Here is a 27,689-nt window from a genome sequence, read left to right as displayed (position 1 = left end):
CTGCATACTAATTCCAGACTCCAGTGACCCAGAAGAGGCAGCCAGGGATCTCATGGCAGAAGTAACGATTTTCCTTTGAGGCTATCACATTGAACATGGTGAGTTGCGGTGCATTGGGTCCCGGGATGGTACATTCAGTGCGTTACCAGATGACTTGCGGAAGTGAGGCATACATTCAATGAAGAGAATACCTCATTGATTTTATTGAACCATGGTTTTAATGCACAGTGCAACGTCTCAAGTGCAGTGTGGTGCAATCATTAAATATCAAACCCCACCAAGTGTAAAAATCAACATCAGCTAAAGAACAAATTAACTAATAAATGTATCCATTCCCCCACTTGCTGACTGAAACTTAAAAAGTCAAATTTGCAGTTCAAGACAAACCTTGCAATATGTGACACCTGTACCTACCTAGCCTATACTTAGGGACACCTGTACCTAGCTAGCTTATACTGGTTGACACCCGTAACTAGTAGCTAGCCTATACTGGGGATACCTGTACCTAGCTAGCTTATACTGGGTGACACCTATACCTAGCTAGCCTATACTGGGGGACACCTGTAAGCTTAACCTCAGTTGTGTGCAAACTATTTGAGGGGTTACTAAGAGATACTATATAAGACTTCATAGTAGAAAATAATCTTATTTCTCAGCATCAGCATGGGTTTACTAAAGACAGGTCCTGTTTGACTAACATGCTCAGCTTTTATGAGGTAGTGAATGCTAATGTGGACATTGGGAATGCTGTAGATGTGATACACTTGGACTTTGCAAAGGCCACCAACACTGTTCCCCACAAAAGTCTGGTGCAAAAGTTGAGGATACAATGACTGGGAAAGAGTCTGTATGCATGGATAGGGAACTGGCTAATGGACAGAAAACAAAGAGCTGTGGTCAATGGATCATACTCAGAAAGGGTGACTGTTAGCAGTGGGGTCCCACAGGGGTCTGTGCTGGGTCCAGTGCTCTTCAATTTAGTTATTAATGATATAGTAGATGCAGTAGAAAGCAATGTTGCTATTTTTGAAGATGATACAAAATTGTGCAGAATCATCAACTCTCAGGAAGATAGAGACATATTGCAACAGGATCTGGATAGGATGGCTATATGGGCACATAAATGGCAGATTAAATTCAATGTTGACAAATGTAAAGTCATGCATTTTGGTCGTACCAATGGTCTAGCACCATACAAAATAAATGGGATACAGTTGGGGACATCAAACTTGGAGAAGGACTTAGGAGTACTCATCTACAACACGTTAAATAATCATATTTAATGCCAAGCTGCTGCAGCAGCTAAAGCTACTAAAATTTTGGGATGCATTAAAAAAGGAAATAAAAAATTGAGATGCTAACATAATATTGCCCCTGTTTAACTCTCTAGTAAGGCCACATCTGGAATATGGAATTCAGTTCTGGGCACTACATTACAGAAAAGATATTGCATTTTTAGAGCAGGTGCAGAGACGAGCAGCAAAATTGATGCGTGGGATGGAAGGTCTCACTTACCAAGAAAGGTTAGATAAACTGGGTTTATTTCGTTTAGAGAAAAGACGCCTTAGAGGGGATCTAATTAACATGTATAAATACATCAGAGAGCAATATAAAAGCTTGGCGGATGAGATTTTTGTCCCTAGGCCTTTACAAAGGACTAGAGGACATGATCTGCGCATGGAGGAAAAACGTTTTAGCCATTTATTTAGGAAAGGGTTCTTTACAGTAATTGATTGAAATGTGAGATGCATTGCCACAGTAAGTATTTATGGCAAATTCTATATCTGCATTTAAAGGGGGCTAAGATGCTTTCCTTGCATTGAAAGACATCCATGGCTATAATTACTAGGTAATGCCCAGTGGTGTTCATCCAGGGATTTTATCTGATTGCCATCTGGAGTCGGGAAGGATTTTTTTTACCTGGGGCTAATTGGACCATGCCTTGTAAGCGTTTTTTGCCTTCCTCTGGATCAACAGGGATATGTGAGGGAGCAGGCTGGTGTTGTACTTTGTTCTCTGGTTGAACTCGATGAACGTATGTTTTTTTTTCAACCCAAATAGCTGTGTAACTATGTAACCTGTACCTAGATAGCTTATACTGGGCTAGCATATACTGGGGGACACCTATAACTACCTAGCTCTATACTGTGTGACACCTGTACCTAGCTAGTCTATACTGGAGGACACCTGTACCTAGCTAGCCTGTACTGGGGGACACCTGTACCTAGCTAGCCTACACCAAGGCACACCTGTACCTGGCTAAGCTATACTGGGGGCACCTACACCTGTAGACCTGGCTACCTACCTACAATAATCTGCGGGGGATTCTCAAGATAAATGGGCACCTAGTGGGGGCAACACAGGACAGGTAATGTATAAATGCACACACAAGGGTACATTTATACACTGGGGGGCCGATTCCCGAGTGATTTCATGTTAAAATTGATAGGGAAACGGCTAGCAGAGTATAGGCAGCCGACCGATCTCTCTCTAATCAGATTGGAGTAGAGAGAGATTTGTCTCTTGGTCAACTCTGCCCATCATCTCTAGATGTATGGCTACCTTTACATTCGTATCAGTGCAGGTTGAGCAGCTGGAGCTTGGTAGTATAAATGATCAGAAATTTTGGGGAGTAATTTTGAAATTTAGTTTAGATTTTGTGTTTTAAGCTTTTTTAAACTCAAAATGTATACTAGACCCTTGCTTGACACACTTTGGTAAGTTACAGGAAAAAAAAGGTTATGAAAATGAATTGGATCACTTTTTTGCACAGAAATGCAGCAGAAACTGAACACCAGGGAGCTTTAACCACTCCCCCTCCCCCGGGACGAGTAACTATAAAAACGCAAACTATAAAAACGCAAAATGTATGCAGAAAAACCCGGAAACCTGCCTTAGAGCTGCTGGACGAGCCTGACTCGTTCATACAATGTTCAGCTATTTTCCCCTGGACTGCCATGTAGGTTAACGGATGGGCTTTGGCAGGATTTATCATGTGAATTGTAGTAAATGTATTAGGATCATAGATTACGGTTAGGCACTGATTCAGAGAGTCTTAGGATTTACCTCCCTTCCACGCCATTCTCTCTCCTCCAGTTGCTGATTTTGTCCTATGAGGTAATGGCCTGGTACACACCTTTCATTTTGATTGGCCAATCACTAACCAGCAGGCTTGCTCAAATCCGAATTCGGGAAACATCCGGATAGTTCTATCCAGATATTTCCAAGTAAAGCTGTTCCGGGGGGGGGGGGGGGTCAATCTTACCTGTATGACGTCTTCTTCGATCCGTCCCTGGCGCCTCTCACGATGCGTTCCGTGCACCGGTCACGTGAATACAAACACTTCCTCCTGCAACTCGGAAGGAGGAAGTGTTTGTAGTTACGTGACCGCCGCTTGGAGCACATCGTGGGAGCTGCCAGGGACGGACCGAAGAAGACGTCATACAGGTAAGATTGACACCCCCCCGGAACAGCTTTACTTGGAGATATCTGGATAGAACTATCTGGATGTCTCCCGAATTCGGATTTGAGCAAGCCTGCTAACCAGGTTTACCACTTCCATGTAGTATGAGAGTTTAACTACAAAATCTGCTCTTAGTATTCAAAATCTATTAACCCTCATACTACAGTACATGGAGGTGGTAAAATTGGCCAATCAAAACTAAAGGTGCATGCCAGGTTTATGTCTTTTGGCTTATTGTATGCGGCCAGGTAGGTTCATTCTCATTTTTTTGTTGATTTCGATAAGTGTCCCATTGTGATCTGGCTTTGTGTTTGTGTAGGATGCATTTCCACTGTTCAGCTAGGGACCTGAGATTGAGAGATGTAGGAAGGTTTTGCTGATACTTGTAGTAACCCCTATACTCAAGAATACCTGGGTGAAAAAAGGGACCAGGAGCCCAATGGTGCAGTAAGTATATGCAGCTATACTCACAAACGTGGGTTGCAGATCACTTTTACGATCAAATCCACTTTATTGTATGAGAAACATGTACATTTAAAATGCTGCACAAGTAACTACAGCCAGCTGTTTCGAGCCACTAGGGCTCTTGTTCACGCCAAGCAGCACAACACCAGCCTTATATAGTGTAACATGAACTTGCAATGAGCCAATCAGAACCAGGCATGCAAATGAGAGGACCTGATGGGGAACTTCACACAAACTTCCAGATTGGCTCCTCCCCTTACTCTCATAGGTCGCTAGTCTATTTGAAATCAGGACCCAATAAATCAGAAAAGATCACTATCTTGTTCATGAAATAAACACAGTAAAAAGGCTTAACATAAGTTTAAAACCATAGCTAGGGGAAGCGTATCATCTGTCCAAGCGAAAACCGCAAAATCCGCTATGTTGGTGGAAAAAAACACAGGTAAAGTAGATAGCGGTCTTTCCTGATTTGTCGGGTCCTGATTTCAAATAAACCAGCTACCTATGAGAGTAAGGGGAGGGGCCAATCTGACTGTGTGAAGTTCCCCATCAGGTCTGCTCATTTGCATGCCTGGTTCTGATTGGCTTATTGCAAGTTCATGTTACACTATATAAGGCTGATGTTGTGCATTGTTTGTTGTGCTACTTGGCTCGAAACAGTGGGCTGTAGCCACTTGTGCAGCATTTTAAATGTAACTTTGTACGTGTTTCTCATGCAATAAAGTGAATTTGATCGTAAAAGAGCTGTGCTGGATTGAAATGGATTCTGTTTGGAGGCCTGTTGATACACGGGTGAATCCTTGCACGTTCCAACACCCTGGTCATTTAAGAGCTGCTCCAGCCCTGTGTTCTGGATGGTTGCAGATCCCTATATAAGCCAATGGGAAATTGACCATCCCTGCTCTGTTTTCCAGGTTCCACTGGAAGCTGGATGGTTGCTCTCCTGGGTCTATATTTATGTTTTGAATAAATACTTCAGCACTCAGTAACAAACATGCAAACTTTTTCATTTATACTAGTGAGATGTTATGTAACACTATTGAGTGTTAACAAGATGGCAACAGAAAGGCATCTAGCACACCTAAATCTTGGCACAGATACTCCCTGTTTGCCTGATGAAGCGGGTAGTGTCCTGTGAAGCGCATTGCGTCTTGGAGATTTCTTTGTTTTTGTTTTAAATAAGTGACCAATAAAAAGTATTTTTATAATATTGACTGTCTGAGTCGTCTCATAGGAGATGAAAGTACTACTACCTCTTTTATACTAAAATCCTTTTAATTGGTTCTTACATTTTGTGGCGCCTCTGTTATTTTCTTCTTAAAAGGACTACTGTAGGAGGGTAGGGGGAAAAAGAGTTGAACTTACCTGGGGCTTCTAATGGTCCCCCGCAGACGTCCTGTGCCCGCGCAGCCACTCACCGATGCTCCATTTCCTGCCCCCGGTTCACTTCTGGAATTACCGACTTTAAAGATGGAAAACCACTGCACCTGCTTGCAGACTGTACTGGGCCTGCGCAATACACACCTAGTGATATCAGCGGGAGCGAGGACACGCCAAAGCAGACGCAGTGGTTTTTAGACTTTAAAGTCGGAAATTCCAGAAGTGAATCGGAGGCGGGGCCGGAGCATCCGTGAGTGGCTGTGCGGGCACAGGACAACTGCGGGGGACCATTAGAAGCCCTAGATAAGTTCAACTATTTTTCCCCCTACCCCCTAAAGTACTCCTTTAACCACTTGAGGACCCACCCTTTACCCCCCCTTAAGGACCAGCGCTGTTTGAAGGGATCTGTGCTGGGTGGGCTCTGCAGCCCCCAGCACAGATCAGAGGGCACGCAGAGCGATCAGATCGCCCCCCTTTTTTCCCCCCTATGGGGATGATGTGCAGGGGGGGTCTGATCGCTCCTGCGTGCAGGCTAGTTGCGGGGGGGGCACCTCAAAGCCCCCCTCCGCGGCGACATTCTCCCCCTCCCTCTCCTACCTCTCCCTCCCGGTGATCCAGGCTGCACAGGACGCTATCCGTCCTGTGCAGCCAGTGACAGGACGTCCCCTGTCACATGGAGGCGATCCCCGGCCGCTGATTGGCCGGGGATCGCCGATCTGCCTTACGGCGCTGCTGCGCAGCAGCGCCGTACAATGTAAACAAAGCGGATTATTTCCGCTTGTGTTTACATTTAGCCTGCGAGCCGCCATCGGCGGCCCGCAGGCTATTCACGGAGCCCCCCGCCGTGATTTGACAGGAAGCAGCCGCTCGCGCGAGCGGCTGCTTCCTAATTAATCAGCCTGCAGCTGGCGACGCAGTACTGCGTCGCTGGTCCTGCAGCTGCCACTTTGCCGACGCGCGGTATGAGTGCGCGGTCGGCAAGTGGTTAAGAATGGCAACATGCAAAACATCTGTAAATGTACCAGCGTTTTTCCTGGCAGACACTAGCCCCCTTCTTACCCTCTTCTGTGTCAATGCATTGTGAAGACATGGTGAATGAACTAGTGTATGGTAAGCTGAGCAGTGGCTGTCTTTACACAACCCCTTATGTGATTTGAGCTATGCCTCCTTTATTTTAGTTGATTGGGTCAAGAGCCCCTTTAAATGAAAATACCAGCAGTACCATTTTTCCTTGACTCCTCTCAGTAGAGGTTTAGAGGTAATGCTGGGGATGTGGATGCTTAGTGATACTGGGTGATTTGAAAATAAATTAATTAACCTACTTGACTGTTATTGGATTTTTCAGTAGACCGCTGCCTTCTGCTGTAACCACTATATCAGATACGTCTTGGTTTAAAAGGTTGGTAAATAATACTTCAGCCTTTACAGGCTGGTCCAAGCAGGCTGGTCCTTTCACCTGCAAAACAAAAAATAACACACCTGAAATACAAGTAGTAGATAAATAAAATAAATAATAGAATATAGAGGTGCTCATGCTCTTTACGGGTCATATCTTTGCCCTTTTTATAACCTGGTGAAGTGGGAGTTGCCTTTGAAACTCATTATTTGCGGAGTGCAGTAATAAAGATTTTGTGAAGTCTATTGGGAGGTAAGCCAACTCCCTTTTAAACTTTTATTAATAGTTTTATTTAGATCCTGGCGCCTCCATGCAAGTTCTCATTTCTATACCCAGTGGCGTAACTTCCACAAAGCTGCAGGTGCTCACAGCACCAGGTGTAGCCATGGCGAGGGGTGCCACTGTGGTGCTCAGTCACTGTTCTTCCACCTGGGCACTTTTTTCATAGTTTGGGCAACATTCGGGAAAATAGCAGCAAGCAGTGCAGGGGACTGTACTACTTCCAACACTAGATTTAGCACCCCTCCCCTTTCCTATCCTGTGGACAATGTGTTTCCTTGCTTGCTACACACAGCCTGCAGTGAGTGAATGTGCAGAGCAGCAAGGTGAGTGGTTGCTGTACTGCAGCTGGGACATTAGCAAGGAGAGGTGGCAGGATGTGTTTTGTGCTTCAGAAGTTGCCTGTCATTAGTAACCATGTGCACTGGCTGAGAGTCCTGGACTATTGAATATTTATCTTGATCAGAGTAATTAATCAATAATGCAGGGTAATCTGCTGTTGCAGAAGCCAGTGATACAGGAGCTGACAGCTGACTTCTGTAAGGAGCAGAGGAGCAATCTCCAGGCAATTTAGATTAGCTTGATTGCAGGTAATCGTATCTCTTTTCCCAGCTGCCCCTCCCACTCTGTTGTCTTCCCCATGACCCTTTCCTCTTTTCAGATTTCAGTGGCTTCATTTAACAGCATGTCTCTGCCAAACAGCACTGGTGATGTCTTGTTGAGAGTCCTTCCTGCCATTTCTCCTCTCCCATGAATTATCAGGTGAACTGACCAACTACTTGAATAACCCACTAATGAACTCTATGAAATTGCTACTGGAATGCAGTTCAAGTTACTATACTGACAACATGGGCTTCTGCAATAAAATATAACTTTTATTACAACATGCTAAAACATCACATAATAATATTAAAATTCCTATAAGGGATAATGAGCAATTTCCTCACAGTGCGCACTGTATATTTAAGCGGTGTAATATACCATATGACCTTGTCTGTGGCCTACAGACTCTGAAAAAATTGTGGCAAAAAATATATGTATATATTGTGGAAGTTCCATGCAAGGAAAATTCCCTCTGCATACTATCCAATTTTACGATACTCCACATTCATGGATCCATATCTAACAGTATTCATAGCGCCATGATTCTTAAGTATAAATGCAGTCATGTAGGTAGATCATTAAATACATCAATCAAAAGAACTTCTGCGTCACGGCAAGACGATATCCATCCAGTTTGCCTCAGTATTTTTTTCTCAGACCCCATGGTGGAGGGCCGAAGGTTCTTGCTAGAGCCGCAGAACACCCCCCTCCCCCCCCCCAGGAAAAAAATGCAATTAAAGGACAATTAGATTGGCAGCACTTTCCACAAAATGCAATTTAAAATTTTGGTGAAGTTGTGTGAACCATGAGGGTTTGGTTGTTTGTAGGTCGGCGATAAATGGGTGTGGCCATGGACCAGAATGCGGGTGTGGCCACGGGTGGAGACAAATTTACATGAACTTAGCAATGTGGGACATTAGATTAGGACAGTGGTGGTGAACCTTTTGGAGGCCGAGTGTCCAAACTGCAACCCAAAAGTCACTTATCTATCGCAAAGTGGCAACAGCAATGTAAACTACATACAAACGTTTTAACTCATACATGAACATTATGGAAAATCCAAGTTGAAAATAAACTGTGAAGATAAACAATTTCATCCATCCTGCTCCTGAAAAATGTGGTTTTTTTTTAGAACCTCCCAGTTTTATTTTCCGTTTTAAAAAGCTAAAAAAAGTAGGTTTAATGCTATTGTCTCATGATGACGATTCAGCTTTACCACAGTCTCACAGTTCGCAATCATGTGACCCCCAACAAGACAAATTCAGCAATCATGAGGCCCCCAACAAATCATGAGGCCCCCAACAAGACAAATTCAGCAATCATGAGGCCCCCAACAAATCATGAGGCCCCCAACAAGACAAATTCAGCAATCATGAGGCCCCCAACAAGACACATTCAGCAATCATGATGCCCCCAACAAGACAAATTTAGCAATCATGAGGCCCCCACAAAATCATGAGGCCCCCAACAAGACAAATTCAGCAATCATGAGGCACATAAATAGACAGCATTTCACATAAATAAGCAGAATGCCCCTTTAATATGGTAGACACCTCTCACCTGGCTTCTAAATTCTCCTCTACTGGCTGCTGTGCCTGGCAATAGTGTTTTGGGCCGGATTGGGGATGATGTGTGGGCTGTAATGCCTTGCGGTGCTGCTGTGGCCGGGCTGGCGGTGATGCTGTGGTGTGGCCGGATGAGGTAGTGACAGGTGCCCCCCCAGTTAGAGACAGGTGTCCCCCCCCCTCAGCTGAGGTAGTGACAGGTGCCCCCCCCCCCAGTTAGATAGTGACAGGTGTCCCCCCAGTTGAGGTAGTGACAGGTGTCCCCCCAGTTGAGGTAGTGACAGGTGTCCCCCCAGTTAGGTAGTGACAGGTGTCCCCCCCAGCTAGATAGTGACAGGTGTCCCCCAGCTAGATAGTGACAGGTGTCCCCCCAGCTAGATAGTGACAGGTGTCCCCCCCAGCTAGATAGTGACAGGTGTCCCCCCAGCTAGATAGTGACAGGTGTCCCCCCAGCTAGATAGTGACAGGTGCCCCCCAGCTAGATAGTGACAGGTGTCCCCCCAGCTAGATAGTGACAGGTGCCTCCCAGCTAGATAGTTACAGGTGTCCCCCCAGCTAGATAGTGACAGGTGTCCCCCCAGCTAGATAGTGACAGGTGTCCCCCCAGCTAGATAGTGACAGGTGTCCCCCCAGCTAGATAGTGACAGGTACCCCCCCAGTTAGATAGTGACAGGTGCCCCCCACTTAGATAGTGACAGGAGCCCCCCCAGCTAGATAGTGACAGGTGCCCCCACCAGTTAGATAGCGAGCCCGTTACCTCTCTCTCCAGTCGCTGCCCCACAGCTCAGACCTCACAGATCGCGGCGACTGAAGCAAGCAGAGCGCGCGCATGACACCCGCGCGGCAGAACTTCACATACGGAAGTGACTAATGATTCACTTCCGCATGTGACGTACTCCGTGCGGGTACCATGCACACTCTGTTTACCTCAATCGCCGCGATCTGTGAGGTCTGAGCTGTGGGGCAGCGGCAGCGGGGACACAGGAGAGGCCACAATAAGAGGAAGCAGGCATGGCGCCCATAGTGCAAGCCATGCCTGCATCCCAGGGAGACGAGCGGGCCACAGCAAGGTGGCCTGGCGGGCCGGGTGCGGCCCACGGGCCGCCAGTTGGACAGCGCTGGCATAGGTTATAAATGTAAATCTTGTACTGTGGCTGTGATATCCAAGTTGGGGATAGGCGTTATTGTTTCAAAGGAGTCTACCCATATACTCCAAACTTTATTGAATTTGTTAAACTGGGCTCTGGCCTGATAGGTAAGTTTGTACAGAGGAATAGCGTCATTGACTAGTTTTATCCAGTCTTTAATCAACGGGGGATTAGGTTGTTTTCAACATATTGTTATAGCTTTTCTAGCGTAATATAACAGAATTCTAATCAACATTTTCTTATATTTCCCGCAGGCTACAGTATGTCACCCAGTATACCTAGCATACATATCTGGAATGATAGAACAACCGGCAATCCTATCTTAGTGGATAGAAAGTGAATTACAGATTTCCAATATTTTTGAACCTGCGGGCAGGACCAGACAGAATGTATAAAGTCCGCATTAGATGCAGTGCATTTAAAACATGTTCCATTTTGGGTTTGACTCATTTTTGCTAGTCGACTAGGGGATAAGTATGCGTGATGTAGCCATATTACTTGAATAACTTTATCTTTTGAGGCATTAGCTGTACCAAAGTATGTAGTTTGGAATTCTTCCCAATTTGAGTCTGTAATTTCAGGATCTACACGTTGCCATTTATCCCGATATGAGCCATGTTTCGCCGTGTATTTATAAGTCCTAATAAAGTTGTAGTATTTTGATATTTGCTTTGTTGAGTCTTTATTTAATAGTAGTGACTCTAATAGAGATGGTATGAGGGGAATTTGTTGTGTGCCCAATTGTGCTCTGATAGCGTGCCGTAATTGGAAGTATCTAAATAATGAGTGTCTGGGAAGGTTAAATTCCCAACAAAGTGTTATAAATTCTTTGAATAGGTTATTAGAGAACAATTGGTTAACATACTTAATATTATACTTGCACCAAAATGATACATCAGGAATTGTCAGCAGCTCTGGGAGATTTTTATTGAACCATAATGGGGAGCTGGGTGACAGAGCCATTGGTAGTGGGTCACATAGTTTTTGCGTTTTTTGATATATTTTAACTGTATTTTTGATAAGAGATGTACCCCTATCCCCGTGGGTACTGAACCTCTATAAATCACGTTACATAATGCTTCATACGATGATGCAATATCAGCTTCAGTGTTCATAGCTGAGTCTGTTCTACATGAGCTTAGCCAGTTAGCAATTGGAACCAGCTGGGATGCCAGGTAATAGACATGAAAGGCAGGTAATGCAAGTCCTCCTTGCGAGGTGGGGAGTCTGAGAACTGCAAGTGCCAATCTGGGAGAACCACCATTCCACAGGAAAGAGGAGACCATTGAGTCCAGTTTCTTAAAGTATTTTTGTTGCACCCAGCATGGTGCCATTTGAAGCACATATAGTAGTCTTGGGGCTACCTAGTAAATTCAGGGGGAGTGTCCAGCTAACTTTTACTGATGTGATTACACATGTAGCTGGCTCATCTGGCTGTTATGTCACTTCCTCCCCCTCCGTGTGAGGCTTAACTTATGTTAAATATTGCTAATCTTGCAAAAATCATTTATGACAGTAACTGAAAAATGATTAATTCACAGTAGTGCCTCTTTAAGCTGCAGTCTGACGGTTCCGATGGTAGAGAAATATGTAGAGTCCTGGATTCTTAAAACGTACAGTGAGGAAAAAAAAAGGAACACAGGCTAGGTCTATGTAGGATTGGGACTGTACAGGCTTATCTCATTATGGAGCTTTGCGTTTACCAGACAACATGCGCGTTTACAGTGGCAGTGAGCATGCTTTCATTGTACCGTCTAATGCGCACTGTGACTTTTTGGCACCATTTGCTGGTATTGAAATGCAATGTGCATAGTGTGGACACTTAGGTGACCCATGTGGCCTCTACTGCTTAATACAGGGAGGTGGGGCAAGGTCGGTATTCTTTAAAACTAGTTGACAGCAAACCTGAAGTGAAAATAAACAGTAATAATACAGACAGATCTTGAGCAATTAAATTTGTTTTCTGTTTTCTGCATCAGGTGTTTTCTTTTTTCAGTCATTCAGAGTTTAACAACCTATATATAATTACTAGTGAGAATGACACTACAGTATGCTACCCTGTGTATGATTCACTAATTCAGTTAGCTGCCAGCAGTGGGGGAGGAGGGTCTTAAAAGGAGGCCTTTACACTAGCCTCCCCCTCCTTACAATAATTCCACCCACTTAGCAGCGTGCCCAGTAATCCGTATAATTAATAATATTTTGGGAAATCTAATTAACCTAACAATTGATTTTGGGGTGAAGGGACATAAAAGCACATAATGTCAGTATGCTACGCCCCTTTTTTAACATGCTACTTCCCCTTTTATACATTTGGCTTATGGAATAACTGTTTTGGGCATTACGTTACACTGGAGTCTATTCAAAGAGAAAGATGGTCTCACTTCTTAGCCAAGCTACGATTATTTACCTTGGAAAAGAGAAAACTTAGAGGTGTTCTATTAAACATTTTTGCATACATTGATCAGCCAAAGCATCACAACCACTTGCAAGTCAGTTAAATGATATTGATTATCTCTTTATAATTGTACCAGTCAAAGGGTGGAATATATTAGCGGCAAATTAATAGTCAGATCTTGAAGTTGATGTATTGAAACCCAAAAAAATGGCAAGGTTGAGTATCACAGCAACTTTGACAAGGTGCAATTAGTGATGGCTAGACAACTGAGTCAGAGACTCTCCGAAACAGAAGGTCTCGTTGTGGGAAGCGCCTAGTATGCAGTGAGTGGTTAATACCTTCTGAAAGTGATCCAGTGAAGGACAATTAGTGAAATGGCAAAAGGGTCATAACTGTCTACACCGGCTCAACGAGCAAAGCCTCTGCCATTTGGTCTGATCCTTTTATACCTACTATAGAAAAAATTTCCGCTTGCAAGCCAACATTCTCATCCTTATTATTAGTACAAAACTGTGGGGGCCTATAGCCTAGTAACATCACTGTGGACCACAGATGGTGGTGGCTGATCTAGTAGAGCCATGCGCAACAATGGTGAACACATAGTACACCCACATAGTACACTGCAGCTTGCGCCATATAGGGTATGAAACAAGATATCATGCTGTGCCCCACATCTACTTCCAAAAATGCCTGCAACGAGAACTGGACCATACTAGAGGGTGGCGCGCAACGGACCAGCCCAGCTGGGTGTCACGGCATGTGTATGCAGGCAATTGTCGGATGGTCCTTGTGCGCCTCTTACTCTGTCCCTGCTGTGCTCTTTGACTTTATTGTAAGCTTGCAAGGGCAGGGCTCCCTTACCCTTTTGTGTTTCGGCTTTTGTAACCCATTTATTCATATTAATTCTGACACTGTCATTACTGATTCTATACTTTGTACTGCTTCTGTATTTTGTACCAACTTTGTATTTTGTATATTGGTGTATATCATTGTCTGTATTATTTTGTATCCCATGTTTGTTTCTTACTTTGTACAGTGCCGCTGAGTATGTTGGCGCTTTATAAATCAATAATAATAATCATGTTGAAGCCTGTTTCACCTGCATTTGCTTCCAGATGGGTAACGCTCTCTGCCCTTAGAGGTGCACAGGGACCAGCGCAGGGACTTCCTGTATAATCACACTTGTGATAGTAAGGTGGGCCAGTCTTTGATGTGCCACCCTATATAATCACTAGTTATAGTGTAGTGCCATTATTGCTGAAAAATGTTACACTTTTCCTTAGGGTAGGATCACAGAAAATGCCCCCAGTTTGCCACGGATTAATTTTTGCATTTAGTGTGCATTTTAACACATTTGTCACCCACCTTATACATGCCGGAAGTCTATGGAAATCACCCGGAGAAGAACAAAAAACCCCCCCAAAAAACAGCTCCAGGTTTGAAAAAAAACTTTACGATTGTACAATACAATAAAAAAAACGCATAAAAAACCCCAATACAAATCGTTGCCATGACACAGTAACCTATTATATTATGTTATACAATTAATATAATTTATTGTTGTTTTTTTATGTGTTTTTAATTGTACTGTACAATCATAAGGTATTGAATTAGCATTGATCATGTTGTAATAAAAATCCTGTATGTAATTTTTTCAAACTTTAACTAAGTGGTGCTTATATGGGCTTTCTGTTCTTCTTTGGGTGTGTCTATGTTTCTAGCACTACCACACTCTTCATAGGGCATGGTATGGGCACCATTTCTTGTTTGACTGAGTCTATGGAAATCACGTGTTTTGAGATTTTATGCTGCAGGGACTCAAAATTTTGAAACGCACAGTAATTGTGAACAAAGAGTCGCACAAACACACGTGTCCCATTGAGACATTGCATGCAGTTTCCCATTGCGCAAAATCCCACGTTTTTGCTAAGTGTGGTCCCAGCCTCTGGATCAAGTTACACAGGCTTTCAGTCTGATGGACATCAGGCTCAAAAAATGTGAACCTGTATCTTTTCAACCTAGATAGCTATGGAACTATGTTTTGCTTTCTTTTTCTGGTTTACAGGGATTTGATTCACAGGTTTATGATACTAATGTGTCATGATCAGGTAATTTCTTTAAAAATGTCAAGGTTATATAATCCTCTTTCACAAGATTATTTTTGGAAACTTTTTTACGAAATGACCATGCTTTAGTGCTAAACTGATATTTAGTCGAGGGAATGCTTCGTAAATTTGCAATATGTGATTGCACTGCCAAGCAGAGGCATGCACTCTGGACTATTGCTGTGTTACTGGAATGATTAGTTTTGCAATTGCTGTGCATTGCTAAGATTCATTGTCACATTGCAGCTTTAGGAAATTAGGCCCATAGTCTCTTGCATTGTCTTAAAACCTTCCTGGAACAGGCCAGTGTTGAAATTGTTATGTAGTATGATGAATGTACTGCAATATTTAGAAAAGCCACTAGATGGCATTGCATGCTGACAGCTATGTTATATTATATTTGTATATCTTTTACTTTTTGTTCCTGGTCTCTTCATGATCTATTCTAGAAGGATGTGTGTAACTGATAAGAAGAAGATCATTGTTTCTAGGTATGTGTGACTACTGTATTTTGTGCATGTACTTTGTTTATAGTATAATAGGAACACATTGACCTTAAATACGATGACCAGACGTCCCTGATTGCCCGGGACGCATCCTGGATTCGGGGTCCGCTGTCCCAGGCTGCATGAGGTCCCGGGAAACGTCCCGCTTTTAGCAGCAGGACGTCCAGGCCTCGGGACTCTGGTCACTTTATTGCATGAACTGGCAGCGGCGTCTATAGACGCCGTGCCAGTTCATTGCTTGCAGCCCTGCTCCAGCCTCCTCACTGTCTACCGGTCTTCCGACATCGGCAGGCGAGCAGAGCTACGGCAAGATGGCTGCCGAAGCCCTGTACTGGAGACTATTTGTGTCTCCAGTACAGGGCTTCGGGCGCCATCTTGCCGTAGCCCTGCTCTGCCTGTCAGCGCGGGAGATGTGCTGCAGGAGGATCGTCCGGGGGAGAGGCGCGCCAGAGGAGTCTTCTGCCAGGTGAGTAAATGCTTTTTATCCCCAGGTGTTGCCCACAATGCGTTTATTTTGTACTGACATGTTTGCCCGCAGTGCGTTTATTTTGTGCTGACATGTTTGCCCACAGTGCGTTTATTTTGTGCTGACATGTTTGCCCGCAGTACGTTTATTTTGTGCTGACACCTTTGCCCGCAGTGCGTTTATTTTGTGCTGACATGTTTGCCCGCAGTGCATTTATTTTGTGCTGACATGTTTGCCCGCAGTGCATTTATTTTGTGCTGACATGTTTGCCCGCAGTGCGTTTATTTTGTGCTGACATGTTTGCCCGCAGTGCGTTTATTTTGTGCTGACATGTTTGACCGCAGTGTGTTTATTTTGTGCTGACATGTTGCCCACAATGCATTTATTTTGTGCTGACATGTTGCCCATTGCGTTTATTTTGTGCTGACATGTTGCCCATTGCATTTATTTTGTGCTGAAATTTTGCCCACATTGCGTTTATTTTCTGGTGTCTGGGGTAACTGTTGCTGCATTTATTATTTAATGGTCATAGTTGGCTATGTTTGCTGCTTTGGGGTTACGGTATACTATTAAATAGCATCACACAGTTTCTGCACACCCATGATGCGAAACCTCGTCTGACCACATTATGGCGTAAACACTGCTTTCTCATGCCTCGCTGTTACATCATTGTTAGCTCCGCCCATACAATGTCATGGCTGCACCTATTTTTCGGCGCAGCACGCTTCCCCTCATTTTTTGGCGCGCACCACCCCCTATTTTTCGGCACGAGAAGATCTGTTCAGAGATTTTTACAGCTTTCCTATACTTTACATTAAGGCGTAATCGCCTCTAAAATGCTACAGGACCCACGTTTGCATTTGGGAAAAAGTCAGATTGCTGGTGTGAATCAGCCCATAGAAAGACATTGGGCACGTGATTTTTTTAAACTCTAGCGCTATTGTAAGTGCTCAGAAGCGCTCTTGGTGTGAACCAGCCTTTACTCCATAAGGTGCCAGAGGAGAATGAGCGAATTGAAAATGCTTATTTCTGTGGGCTAAATGTTTTAAAATTGTGGCAATTTGAAAGGTAAAACTACATACATGCTCTCTGGATTTTCATTGCCAAAATGCATAGCTCCCTATTGGCCCTTCTTTCAGAGGGACAGTCCCTCTCGGTAACCAAATCCCTCTGTCCCCAGGACTGGATTTGTGGGTAGGCCGCCAAGGCCGGTACCTAGGGTACTGAAAAGGTTGGGGTGGCAGTGATGCAATGTGTCCCTGTCCTACATGTATTGCTGGCTCACCCACGCTGTTCATTCACCGCTGCCCGCTTGCCCCACTGAACTGATTGCCGGCATGATGCAGATCACTCTGTACTGCCACCTCCTGTTAGCCACCCTCGATTGCTGCACTGCCTGGTGACAAGTAATCAGACCTCTGATGTATGAAGCATGAATGGGGGATGGGTAGGGCATCTGGCTTGCTATACTGTACTAGGGGAGGGAGTGGAAACTGGGTAGCTATACTGAATTGGGGGATGGAAAAGGAATCTAGCTTTATATACTTGTCACGGACGGTTGCGGGGACGCAGGCGCGTCCTGGAACCGCCCGTGAAGAAAAGAACAATCGCACTCGATTCCTGCATCGATTGCGCCTCAGATCAATAGAACCAAGATTTGACGTGTAGTATCCCTATGCCTAGGAACAGCTGGGGGATCTGTCTTAGCTGAAGTGACAGCCTGGGGGGAAGGTGTTAATTAGCTTGGACATATTCCCTGTGGAAGGCACAATTCCCCTTTTGGTTCTGGGAACCAGGTGACACTTAGCTGATCTCATGGAGATGTTAATTAACCAAAGGATGCCTAGGTACAGCCAGGCAGGCTACGAATCCACGGGAGGTCTTGACTCTTTGCTCCCTAGTAAAGATCAAAGGAAAGTCAGCTGTTAGCAGCTAGAACACCTCCTGAATTAACCTGAGGCTCATGGCATAATCCATAACTTCCCAGATCTGTAATATTTCTGGGGTTCCTGAGATGGCAGCTTCACCAAACGTGGGGGAAGTGTAGCATGAGCCCCGGTGCTGGTTCTGAGGAAGTTTCAGAACATTCTGAGGTAAGGACTGCCAGTTAGGCAGTTTGAAAATGCCCTGATGATACCACAGGGGTCCCACCCCTCATGTCTGGTATCAGGGCGCTGGGTAAATCGAGACAGACCTGAAAATGTTAATAAATCTGCCCTGACCTGTACGGTTCTGTGAGATAGAGCCCATATATGGGTAGATATGATTTCTAGCCCCCAGGATAAGGGGAGGGCTCATCTCATCTTCTAAGGGGGTGTATGGCTCCCCGCCCTCACTCCCTCCTACTGAAGCAGGGGCATAAGAATGGCTGAGGACCCAAACTCAGTGTCCTCCACACTGAAACATCTTGAATTCCTCAGATGCCAGCTTGAGGATATGCTGGCATCCACCTGGTCTGAACTCTGAACTCAAATTGAAACCCAGAACTCTGTTTTCCCACAAAAAGGACATCTTTCCAGGAACTAAGTATTTTTCTCCCTTCTTTTATTTTTTATACTGGCTATTACTGTTTTAATAATTGTTGATTTTAATAATTGTCTGTATATATTAATTATTTATATTGCGTGAATAAACGACTTTCTCCAAGTCATTCACTGTCCGCTACCCTGCTTATCAGCACACACACAGAACTGATCCCGGGTCTCTGAAGATACGCTACTGTTTGTTTGTTGTTGGCTAGACAGAATATCGTGTGTTTAACCGTTTTATTCGCAGGATTAGTCAGTTAATGGGCTCCACGGTCCCATGGTAACCGCGGTGGTGGCAGTACCCTGAACCAGTGGGTGAAGTTGTAATCACCCGTGTCTCACAGGCTCCCTTCTGAGTTGTCTGCGGCTAATTCTTAACGGTTCCTGCGCATTGACTGCGACCAGAGTTCGCACGATCTGTGCGCTGGCACCGTTTAGAAGGCTAAGTGCGGTCAGCCACTAGGGCTCCTGTGACAATACTGTACTGGGGAGGGGAACATCTGGGTAGCTATGCTGTACTGGGGGGGACGGGGAGGGTGTCTATCTTGCTATACTGTACTGGGTGAGGGGGATCATCTGGGTAGCTATACTGTATTGGGGGGATCATTTGGATGTCAATGCTTTATTGGGGGAGGGGGGTTTCATCTGACTACCTGTACTGGGAGGGATAACTGGCTGCCTATACTGAAAGATAGGGGGGGGAGTGGGGAGGCATCTCGCTACTTACTACTGATATCTAGGGGCACATGGCTATTTAATTATTTTATCTTGAGGCATCTGGCTACTTACCTATTTTGTCTGGAAGCTTGTACCTGTTTAATTATTGTATCTGGATACTGGGGACTACTTAATATTTTATCTGGAGGCATGTGACTTAATTCTCTTATCTGGGGACATGTCACTACTTAAAGCCAATGGGTACCAATCTAAAAATAAAAAAGTCAGTTACTCACCTAAGGAGAGGGAAGGCTCGGTCCTAATGAGCCTTCCCTCTCCTCTCCTGGTACCCTCGGTGCTACGCTGGCTCCCCCGTTCGCGTCCGCCGCTGCAGGGACTTCGGAGGTCTTCGGGAGCACTCGGGCTTCCGAAGATGGGCCGCTCCATACCATGTACGCGCGAGTGCGCCATAGAGGGTGCTCGCGCATGGGTACTATGTAGCGGCCCCGTCCTTGGGAGCCCGAGTGCTCCCGAAGGCTTCCGAAACATCCCTTCGGCAGCGGAAGTGGCAGTATTTGACCGAACTGGTCGAATACTGCTACGGGGGATCCTGCGCGGGACCGGGCACCGGGAGAGGAGAGGGAAGGCTCATTAGGACCGAGCCTTCCCTCTCCTTAGGTGAGTATCTGACTTTTTTATTTTTAAATGGGTAAACATTCACTTTAATTAATGAATTTATTTTTTATCTCTAGCACCTATCTACTGAATTTTTTTTATCCTACTTTTACTATTATTAAGTATTTATATAGCACTGACATCTTTCGCAGTGCTTTACAGAGTGCTCTTGCTGCGAAAAAGGTGTACTATATATAAATTGTGTGATTGTGTGTGTGTTGGGGGGTAAAATGCTGTCGATCGGGACGACTGGTGATAGTGGGCCTTGGGTGGCCAAAAATAGAAATCTGGCACTGTCTGTCCATCTTTCTTACTCATTTTTCCTTCTTTCAGGATTTATTTTTCTACTTAAAAATATGTTTAACTGACTTTACACTTTACTCACATCTTTTAAATTTATGCATTTCTTTTTTTAAATGCTACCATTAAGGAAACCTAATGATGATTGAAAAAACAAGTGTGGTATGAATTATAAAACTACATATTTTGCTTATGTATTACCACTTCAAAGTCCTTACAAGAGAGGGGCATGGGCACCAGCAAGCATTTATTGCAAGGCACGTGTAAAACAGTAGTAGCAGTGTAACACATCGGTAAAACCAATAGTTTACATCACCCGTCCAGATGACACTACACACACAGAGCCCGTCCTCCGACAATTGTTTCGCACAAGCCGGTGCTTCATCACGGAAAGCACAACTCTATGGCATCCAGAAGTGTAACATCGCCACAAAGGGCCATATTTTGCTTATGTATTCTTTGTGGTATACATGACTAGGGGTGTGGCAGGAGTGTGACTTAAGGTGCCCCTCTTTCTTATCTCTGAATGTTGGGACGTATGAAAATGATCCAGTGCCATATCCTCTTGATGCCTGACAAATGGCGGAGAATGCCGCATGTGTCGATTCCTTCCCCCGAAGACCAACGAGCAGCACCACACATGTAATTCTATTTCCAGCCCTGAACTTTCTATACTAAGTATAGCAAGCCCCAGAGCAATGCCATTCTGAATTCTGCTGCTGAATGTCATTTTGCTGACTTTAAAAAAACATTTTTTTCTTGGAAGTATTCAAGATTGATTTTCTCAAAACTACAGTGTGTTTTTCCCTCTTGTTCCCACTGTTCTTGTTAACATACCCTCCACATTTAGTGATTCTAGCGTGTATGGGGGCTTAGCTATTAACCGCTAATATTTTTAGACATTTGCATGCCATTAAAGCCAATAGGACTTCCAGGCACTTTCGTTTCACAAATTTTCATTGTAGAGTTTGTTAATGATGTTCTGCCATCCCTAGTCAGCAACCCATTTGACTTTAGACTGACATAATAAGAAGGTAAAGCGATCCCCTGGTTTATGGTAAATATGACTATATCATTCTAGTAACTAGACAATGTATTTTTATGCTGAAAATGTTTAAAGTCAGAATTCAACTTGATATATGGTCAAGTCAAAGCAAATTTGAATTGTAATTTAGTTCAGTTTGGCCACCTCTCCTCTCCAGAAGGTGGAAATGACCCTCCCGTATTATCCTCCCTTCTGTCCTGTGATAAACACGACATGGTCCATGTATCTATGTAAGGAGATCCCCATAGCAGTCACTCCTTCCTAGTGACTGGCCATCTAACCTTAGGCTTAATGTGTCTGAAATGTGAAGTACATTGGCTGTCTTAGTATGTATTTTAAACTGTACCTTAATGTCAAATTTAGGATTACTCAGAACGGCATTGGTTTGGATAATAAGGGTTCCTTCGATGTCCTCAAGGGAGCAGATCACTTTCACTTCTATGGTGTTATCTGGAGTTAGCAGACCATCATACTGATCATAAGTGATCTTTATTGACTCTTCTTTTTCTGGGTACACAAGAGACAAATTTAGTACTGTGAATGACAAATTTAGCTTTGTTAATGAAAAAATGCAAAGCAAAACAACATGTTCCTTTTCATATTGCACTCAAAGCTCTAATAGAGAAACATTTTAGCCACTTTACAAGTAATGAAAATTACATCCAGCAATGAAGTAAGGGTGTTATTTTCTATGGGAGCTTCACAGAGCTCTTACGGAATTTCCCCAGGTATCAATGTCATTTTGTAGTCATACATTTTTTGTGCTATACTTGCTGGCTTGACTGATGAAGCTTTGATGGCAGAAAAGAGTCTTGCTTTATTAATGTAGTCAAGATACCACTAATGCAATAGTAGTACAGAGGCGCCAACAGGGTAAAAACAATATTTCTTTAAAATGGATAAAACGAAATAGGTAGCGGTGGACTTACCCCTCCAAAACAGACACAAAAAATTGCCATTTTAAGCCAAAATCAGTTTATTTACATACTCCGAACATACTGCCTAATATCACCTGCCCAGCAGGTGCATTACTCAAAGTACTACCGTTACACCAAACACTTACATACCCTTAGGTGTCCAGAGGTTAATAATATATCTGTATTATCGGTGATTCTGCAGATCATCAATAATCAGGTATATATCTGCATTCTTGGTGATACTGCAGATTTATTATTATTATTATTATTTAGTATTTAAATAGCGCCGACATATTACGCAGCGCTGTACAGTGTATATATATATCTTGTCACTAACTGTCCCTCAAAGGAGCTCACAATCTAATCCCTACCATTGCCAAATGTCTATATTATGTAGTGTAAGTACTGTAGTCTAGGGCCAATTTTTAGAGGTAGCCAATTAACTTATCTGTATGTTTTTGGAATGTGGGAGGAAACCGGAGTGCCCGGAGGAAACCCACGCAGACACGGAGAGAACATACAAACTCTTTGCAGATAGTGCCCTGGCTGGGATTCGAACCGGGGACCCAGCGCTGCAAGGCGAGAGAGCTAACCACTACGCCACCGTTCTGCAGATCACCAATAATCAGATTCTCTCTGTGTGCTGACACCAATCGTTACATTCAACAATATAAAAAAAATGCTATAATCAATTTTTATAGATGGAGTTAACCTTTAGCCTTTCCGAGGGTTTTTTATATATTTTTTTAAACTACATGCCGGTGCCAGCTATATTTGAATTGTGTTTATTAAATATGTAGCCAAAATCTAAATTTATCGTAGTCTACATTAGCCTGTAGGTATTGTTATTTAGGTGTAAATAAGTTTGAGATGATTTAGAATTCTGCTGATTATTATGATAATACAGAATTATGCTAATTATTATGAAAATCTGTTGTAGATGGACCAATCAAATCTTGTACTGGAAGCTTTGATTCGTCCATATTTAAGCTGCATAGTATTTGCAGTAAAGTTTGCAGAGTTTTACATCAACTTAAAATTCTTTGCATATCCCAGGCCAATTGGGGAAGTTGGCATTTACCCAAAACTTTTTACTGAACAGGTCTGTGGCACAGGAATATGGGTAAACTAAACGTCTATAGACATCTTCAGTAGAGATGGGCCGAACATCAAATTTTAGGCGCGAACTTCCACATAAATATGCAAATCTACTATTCGCAGCAGGCTCCATAGACTTACATGGCAGGCGAACGGCCGCCGACTTTAGCGGTTAATAGCAAAGCCCTCTTATGTGCTAGAAACACTAATGGGACATGGGGACAGTGGGTACAAGAGAAAAAAAATCAAAAAGACCTTATAGTTTTTGAGAACATCGATTTTAAAGTTTAAAAGTTTTAGTAGGAAAAAAGAATACATTTAAATGTGGTACATGACAGATAATGTAGTAACCTAATGGTAGTGTAAATTTACAAGGGCTGCGGGGAGAGGGGGAGGCTTGGCCCTCATTTACTTTATATCTTCCATCTTCCCCTTTCTCAGGGCAAACTACCTAAATCTATGTCAAAAGGGTTGACAGTCATTATACCATAATGGGGTAAGAACCCTACTGAGTGCCCTTCTTATCATCCAATTTTGTTATTAAATCGGGATTACAAATTATTAGCTAAAAATGTATCAATTAGAATAAACATTATAATTGAATACTTGATACACCCGGATAAGTCTGGCTGGGTATCTTGGAATGGTACAGATACCAATACTCACCCCCTGATGATGAACTTATGTGTTGACTGTGATAACAAGAGTTCTAGGGGTGGTGGTCTTCCTAGACGTGGAGAAAGCATTTGACACAGTCAAATGGGAAAACCTGTGAGTGGTCATCAGGCGATTTGATTTTGGCCCTAGATTTCTTAAGTGGGTGCAGGGTATAGAATCACCCTACTGCCTGTGTTATGTCTGGGGTAATTATTTCTGACCTCTTTTTGTATCACAAGGATTTTGGCCCTTCCCCAACAATGGCTCGCCAGGTTATGAATCAATTTGGGTGATACTCTGGCCTCCGAATTAACTGGGATAAGTCACTAGCTCTCCCTCTGGATCCTTCCCCAGCGTCTGTGGGAAGTCTAACTTGAGTGTCAGAAGTATCTGGGGATACGTCTTAGAGCAAATATGCAAGATGTTCACCAATTGAATATTTCTCCAGCATTGAAGGTTCTCTGGGATAATTGTAAAGTGTGACAAGGTCTACCACTCACTAATCACTAATAGGCAAAGCAAATGCCATAAAAATAAATTTACAGCGTAAATAGTAACAGCAACAGGCACTACAGTCGCTAGTGCACTGCAAATAACTGTTCTATTGAGGAGGGACAGAAAACTAGATCGGGCAATGCTTCACATCTGTTGCATACTCAAACTCACTGAGGCATATATAGCAATCAATGGTAGTATAGAGAGTAACAGGTTGGCACTTGCAGCTTTATGTGTCAAAACAAAAAACAGATTTATTGAATCCGGCTGTCACAGAAAAACATACAATTTGAGCTTAAGAATAAAATCCTACCCGATCTAATAGGCTTTGGGGTGAGGTGGGAGCGGTGGACTGCCTGACGATCGTTTCGCTCACCTGAGTGTCTTCTGAGGCTCTGCTCTTCCAAAATGTACTTATTTGTTAAAAAAAAACTTCCATCTATCTTCCAGCCAAGATAGTCAATGAAAAAAAAGACATATCTCCTCATACCTGTGGAAATTGGGGTCTCCTAGAATTGCCATGCACACTTTATAGTTACCAAAGGAATGAGGTGGGATTGCCTTACCTGTATTTAAATATTACTGGGCTGCGGTTTTGGTTAGTGTGAGATGGTGGTTCTCCCTGTCACCCGCTAACCTTTCAACCACTTTTGAGGTAGCAGCTATAGGCTTGTGTAATGTCCTGGCTAGTTTGCCCTCCAGGGACAGCAAATACTCTCCATGACTAACTATGCCTATGAGAACAGTTATTAGGGTGTTGGAAGCTGTTAAAAAAAGGAAATCTGGACAGTTTTCCAGTACTTGTTTACAATGGTTACAATATTGAGTCCCATGCTTGCTACTCACTCCTTAGCACTTCCACATTGGTACAGTTCTTTCTCTAACACAAGGACATCACTTAAAAAATACAGTAAACCTTTGTTGCTGTCATTGTGATTCTGATTGGGCAGCATGGTGGCGTAGTGGCTAGCGCTCTCTTGCCTTGCAGCGCTGGGTCCCCGGGTCCATTCCCAGCCAGGACACTATCTGCATGGTGTTTGTTTGTTCTCCCCGTGTCTGTGTGCGTTTCCTCCGGGCAGTTACCTCCCACATTCCAAAAACATACAGATAAGTTAATTGGCCTCCCCCCTAAAAATCGGCCCGAGACTATGATACATACACTACACAATACATACATAGACATATGACTATAGTAGGAATTAGATTGTGAGCCCATCGGAGCGACAGAGACAGGTAAAGTGACAAGACAATACTGTAGCAAGGAAAAGTATGTTAACCCTTTGGAATTATATGGATTTAAGGAGGTTCAACCAGTTATTAAATCCAAGGGTTCACATACTTTTTCCACCTGCACTATGAATGTTTACATGGTGTGTTAAATAACAGCATAGAAGCATTTAATTATTTGTTTGGTATTAGCTTAAGCAGACTGTGATTGCCTATTGTTGTGACTTAGATGAAGATCAGATCACATTTTATGACCAATTTGTGCAGAAATCCATATAATTCCAAAGGGTTCACATACTTTTTCTTGCTACTGTATACTCTGTACAGCGCTACGGAAGATGTCAGCGCTATATAATTACTAAATAATAATAATAATAATAAAGTCTCTCTGGGATTTTCTATTTTAATTTAGTCATTTAAAGTGGACTCAAACCAAACATTTTTTTTATTCAAAATATGTAGTTGCACCGTTCTGACACGTACAAGATAAATAAACACGCCTTCAAGCCTATGAGCATTTCAGTGCATGCTTTTCACCCTTCTCTTTTCATTACTAGGGTTATACAGGTGGCAGCCATTAGCAATTCCTCCTTTGCCGGACACCACCTACTCCACCAGATTGCCGGATTCTGTCCCGGCAATATGAAAGGAAGGGAGGGGTTCCTCCAATAAATGTAAAATATTTTGTATTTGTCATGCAGCTGAAAAAAAGGCTGCTATTTATTATTATAATTTAGAAAATAGATTTTATTTCTGAAATCTTGTATTTTTAATTTGGGTCCACTTTAACCAGTGAAGTCTGATGTCTGAGCACCTGTTTTACATATACAGTACCTAAACTATACAGTACCAACTAAAATGACAACCCCAATTTTTTCATGTGAACTTAAAGAGAACCTGCAAGAAAAAAGGAGCTCATAGGGCATACTTACCTCCGGAAGGGGAAGCCTCTGGATCCTAATGAGGCTTCCCCCACCTTTCTGTGCAGCACGGGTCCAGTGATATATCGAATATCAGCAGACAGCAATATTTACCTTGGTGATCCAAGTACCATTTTCCCCCTCAGGTCCAATCTACTGCAAGGGCACAATACCGAAATAGCTGAGCCTGATTGGGTCCGATCTACTGCGCAGATGCAGGTGTCTCGTGCCTGCACAGTAGAGGGGATCTAATCGGGCTTGGCTATTTCCGCTGTTGCCCGAGGTGGAAGCTGGTACTGCGCTTGCTCTGGATCCCAAAGGTAAATATCGCTGCGTACTGCGGGCGCTAATGCGCTTGCGCACATCCTTTTCAGAGGTTGCCAGGGCTGCATCAAGGCTACACAGGACGGGGGAAATCTCATTGGGATCTAGAGGCTTCCTCCTCCCGAGGTAAGTGTCTTTTTAAATGTCAGAAATATCAGCTACTCTAATATCTTAGGATTCCACACGGTGTATTACCTTCACAGCCTGTAAGGGCAATTTCCCTGGTCTCTCTCATCAGTTCATGTATCTCCTTCCTGGTGTACAGGATTGAAGAAGCCTTGATGTCAGCAGAAACAGTCTTTGCATCCGTGGTCAAGTTATTTATTGTCAGCTTAAAAATGATGTCTTTGCCCACAGCTTGATCACCATCCACCTTAAGTCCTCCTGATATCTCAGCTTCAATGCAGGGCGTTGTGGGGGTTACCATTTCTGCCATTTTTGCCTAAAACCAAAGTACCAAAACAGTTAGGAATCTCAGTAGTGCTATAGTGCAATTATTATAGAATAGGATAAGGAAAGCCAGTGTCAACCAAATCTCACAGTTAGCCGCAAGGAATGTGTCAGATTGAAGTCAAATTACAGAAGGTTGTGATCAGACCAAAAGTCTGAACCTTTTAGCCATCCGACTGAACGCTGCAGCATGTTAATCACTAATTTAATTTTTAAATACACACAAAATTCAGACAAGTTAATTCTGAGAGTATTAAAGAATGATGAAAAATTTAGAGATTTACCTTAAAGTGTACCCGAAGTGACATAGCACATGATGAGATAAGCAATTATATGTACAGTGCAATACATATTAACCACTTCACCACTGAGGGGTTTTACCCCCTGACCACCAGAGCAATTTTCACCTTTCAGCGCTCCTTCCATTCATTCGTCTATAACTTTATTATTACTTATCCCAATGAAATTAACTATATCTTGTTTTTTTCGCCACCAATTAGGCTTTCTTTAGGTGGGACATTATGCCAAGAATTATTTTATTCTAAATGTGTTTTAATGGGGAAATAGGAAAAAATGTGGGAAAAAATTATTATTTTTCAGTTTTCGGCCATTATAGTTTTTA

The 27,689-nt window shown here is 43.3% G+C and overlaps 1 protein-coding gene across 2 annotated transcripts in view; it reads right to left on the bottom strand.

Annotated features, from left to right (window-relative positions):
• Window positions 1–27,689, bottom strand: part of LOC137541238 (protein-glutamine gamma-glutamyltransferase E-like) — a 76,002-nt gene that overhangs the window by 1,354 nt on the left and 46,959 nt on the right. For both annotated transcript variants that reach the window (XM_068262428.1, XM_068262429.1), the window contains exons 2-4: window positions 26,813–27,059; window positions 21,326–21,486; window positions 6,631–6,764 (exon numbers count right to left, since the gene is read on the bottom strand). In XM_068262428.1, the coding sequence (XP_068118529.1) occupies window positions 6,631–6,764; window positions 21,326–21,486; window positions 26,813–27,053 (536 nt within the window). In that variant the 5' untranslated portion in view covers window positions 27,054–27,059. The remainder of the gene's footprint in view (window positions 1–6,630; window positions 6,765–21,325; window positions 21,487–26,812; window positions 27,060–27,689) is intronic.

The sequence above is a fragment of the Hyperolius riggenbachi genome, chromosome 12, assembly GCF_040937935.1.
Source record: "Hyperolius riggenbachi isolate aHypRig1 chromosome 12, aHypRig1.pri, whole genome shotgun sequence".
NCBI lineage: Eukaryota > Metazoa > Chordata > Amphibia > Anura > Hyperoliidae > Hyperolius > Hyperolius riggenbachi.
Note: the sequence above shows the minus strand (reverse complement) of the source record. Positions and strands in the feature narration are given on the sequence as shown.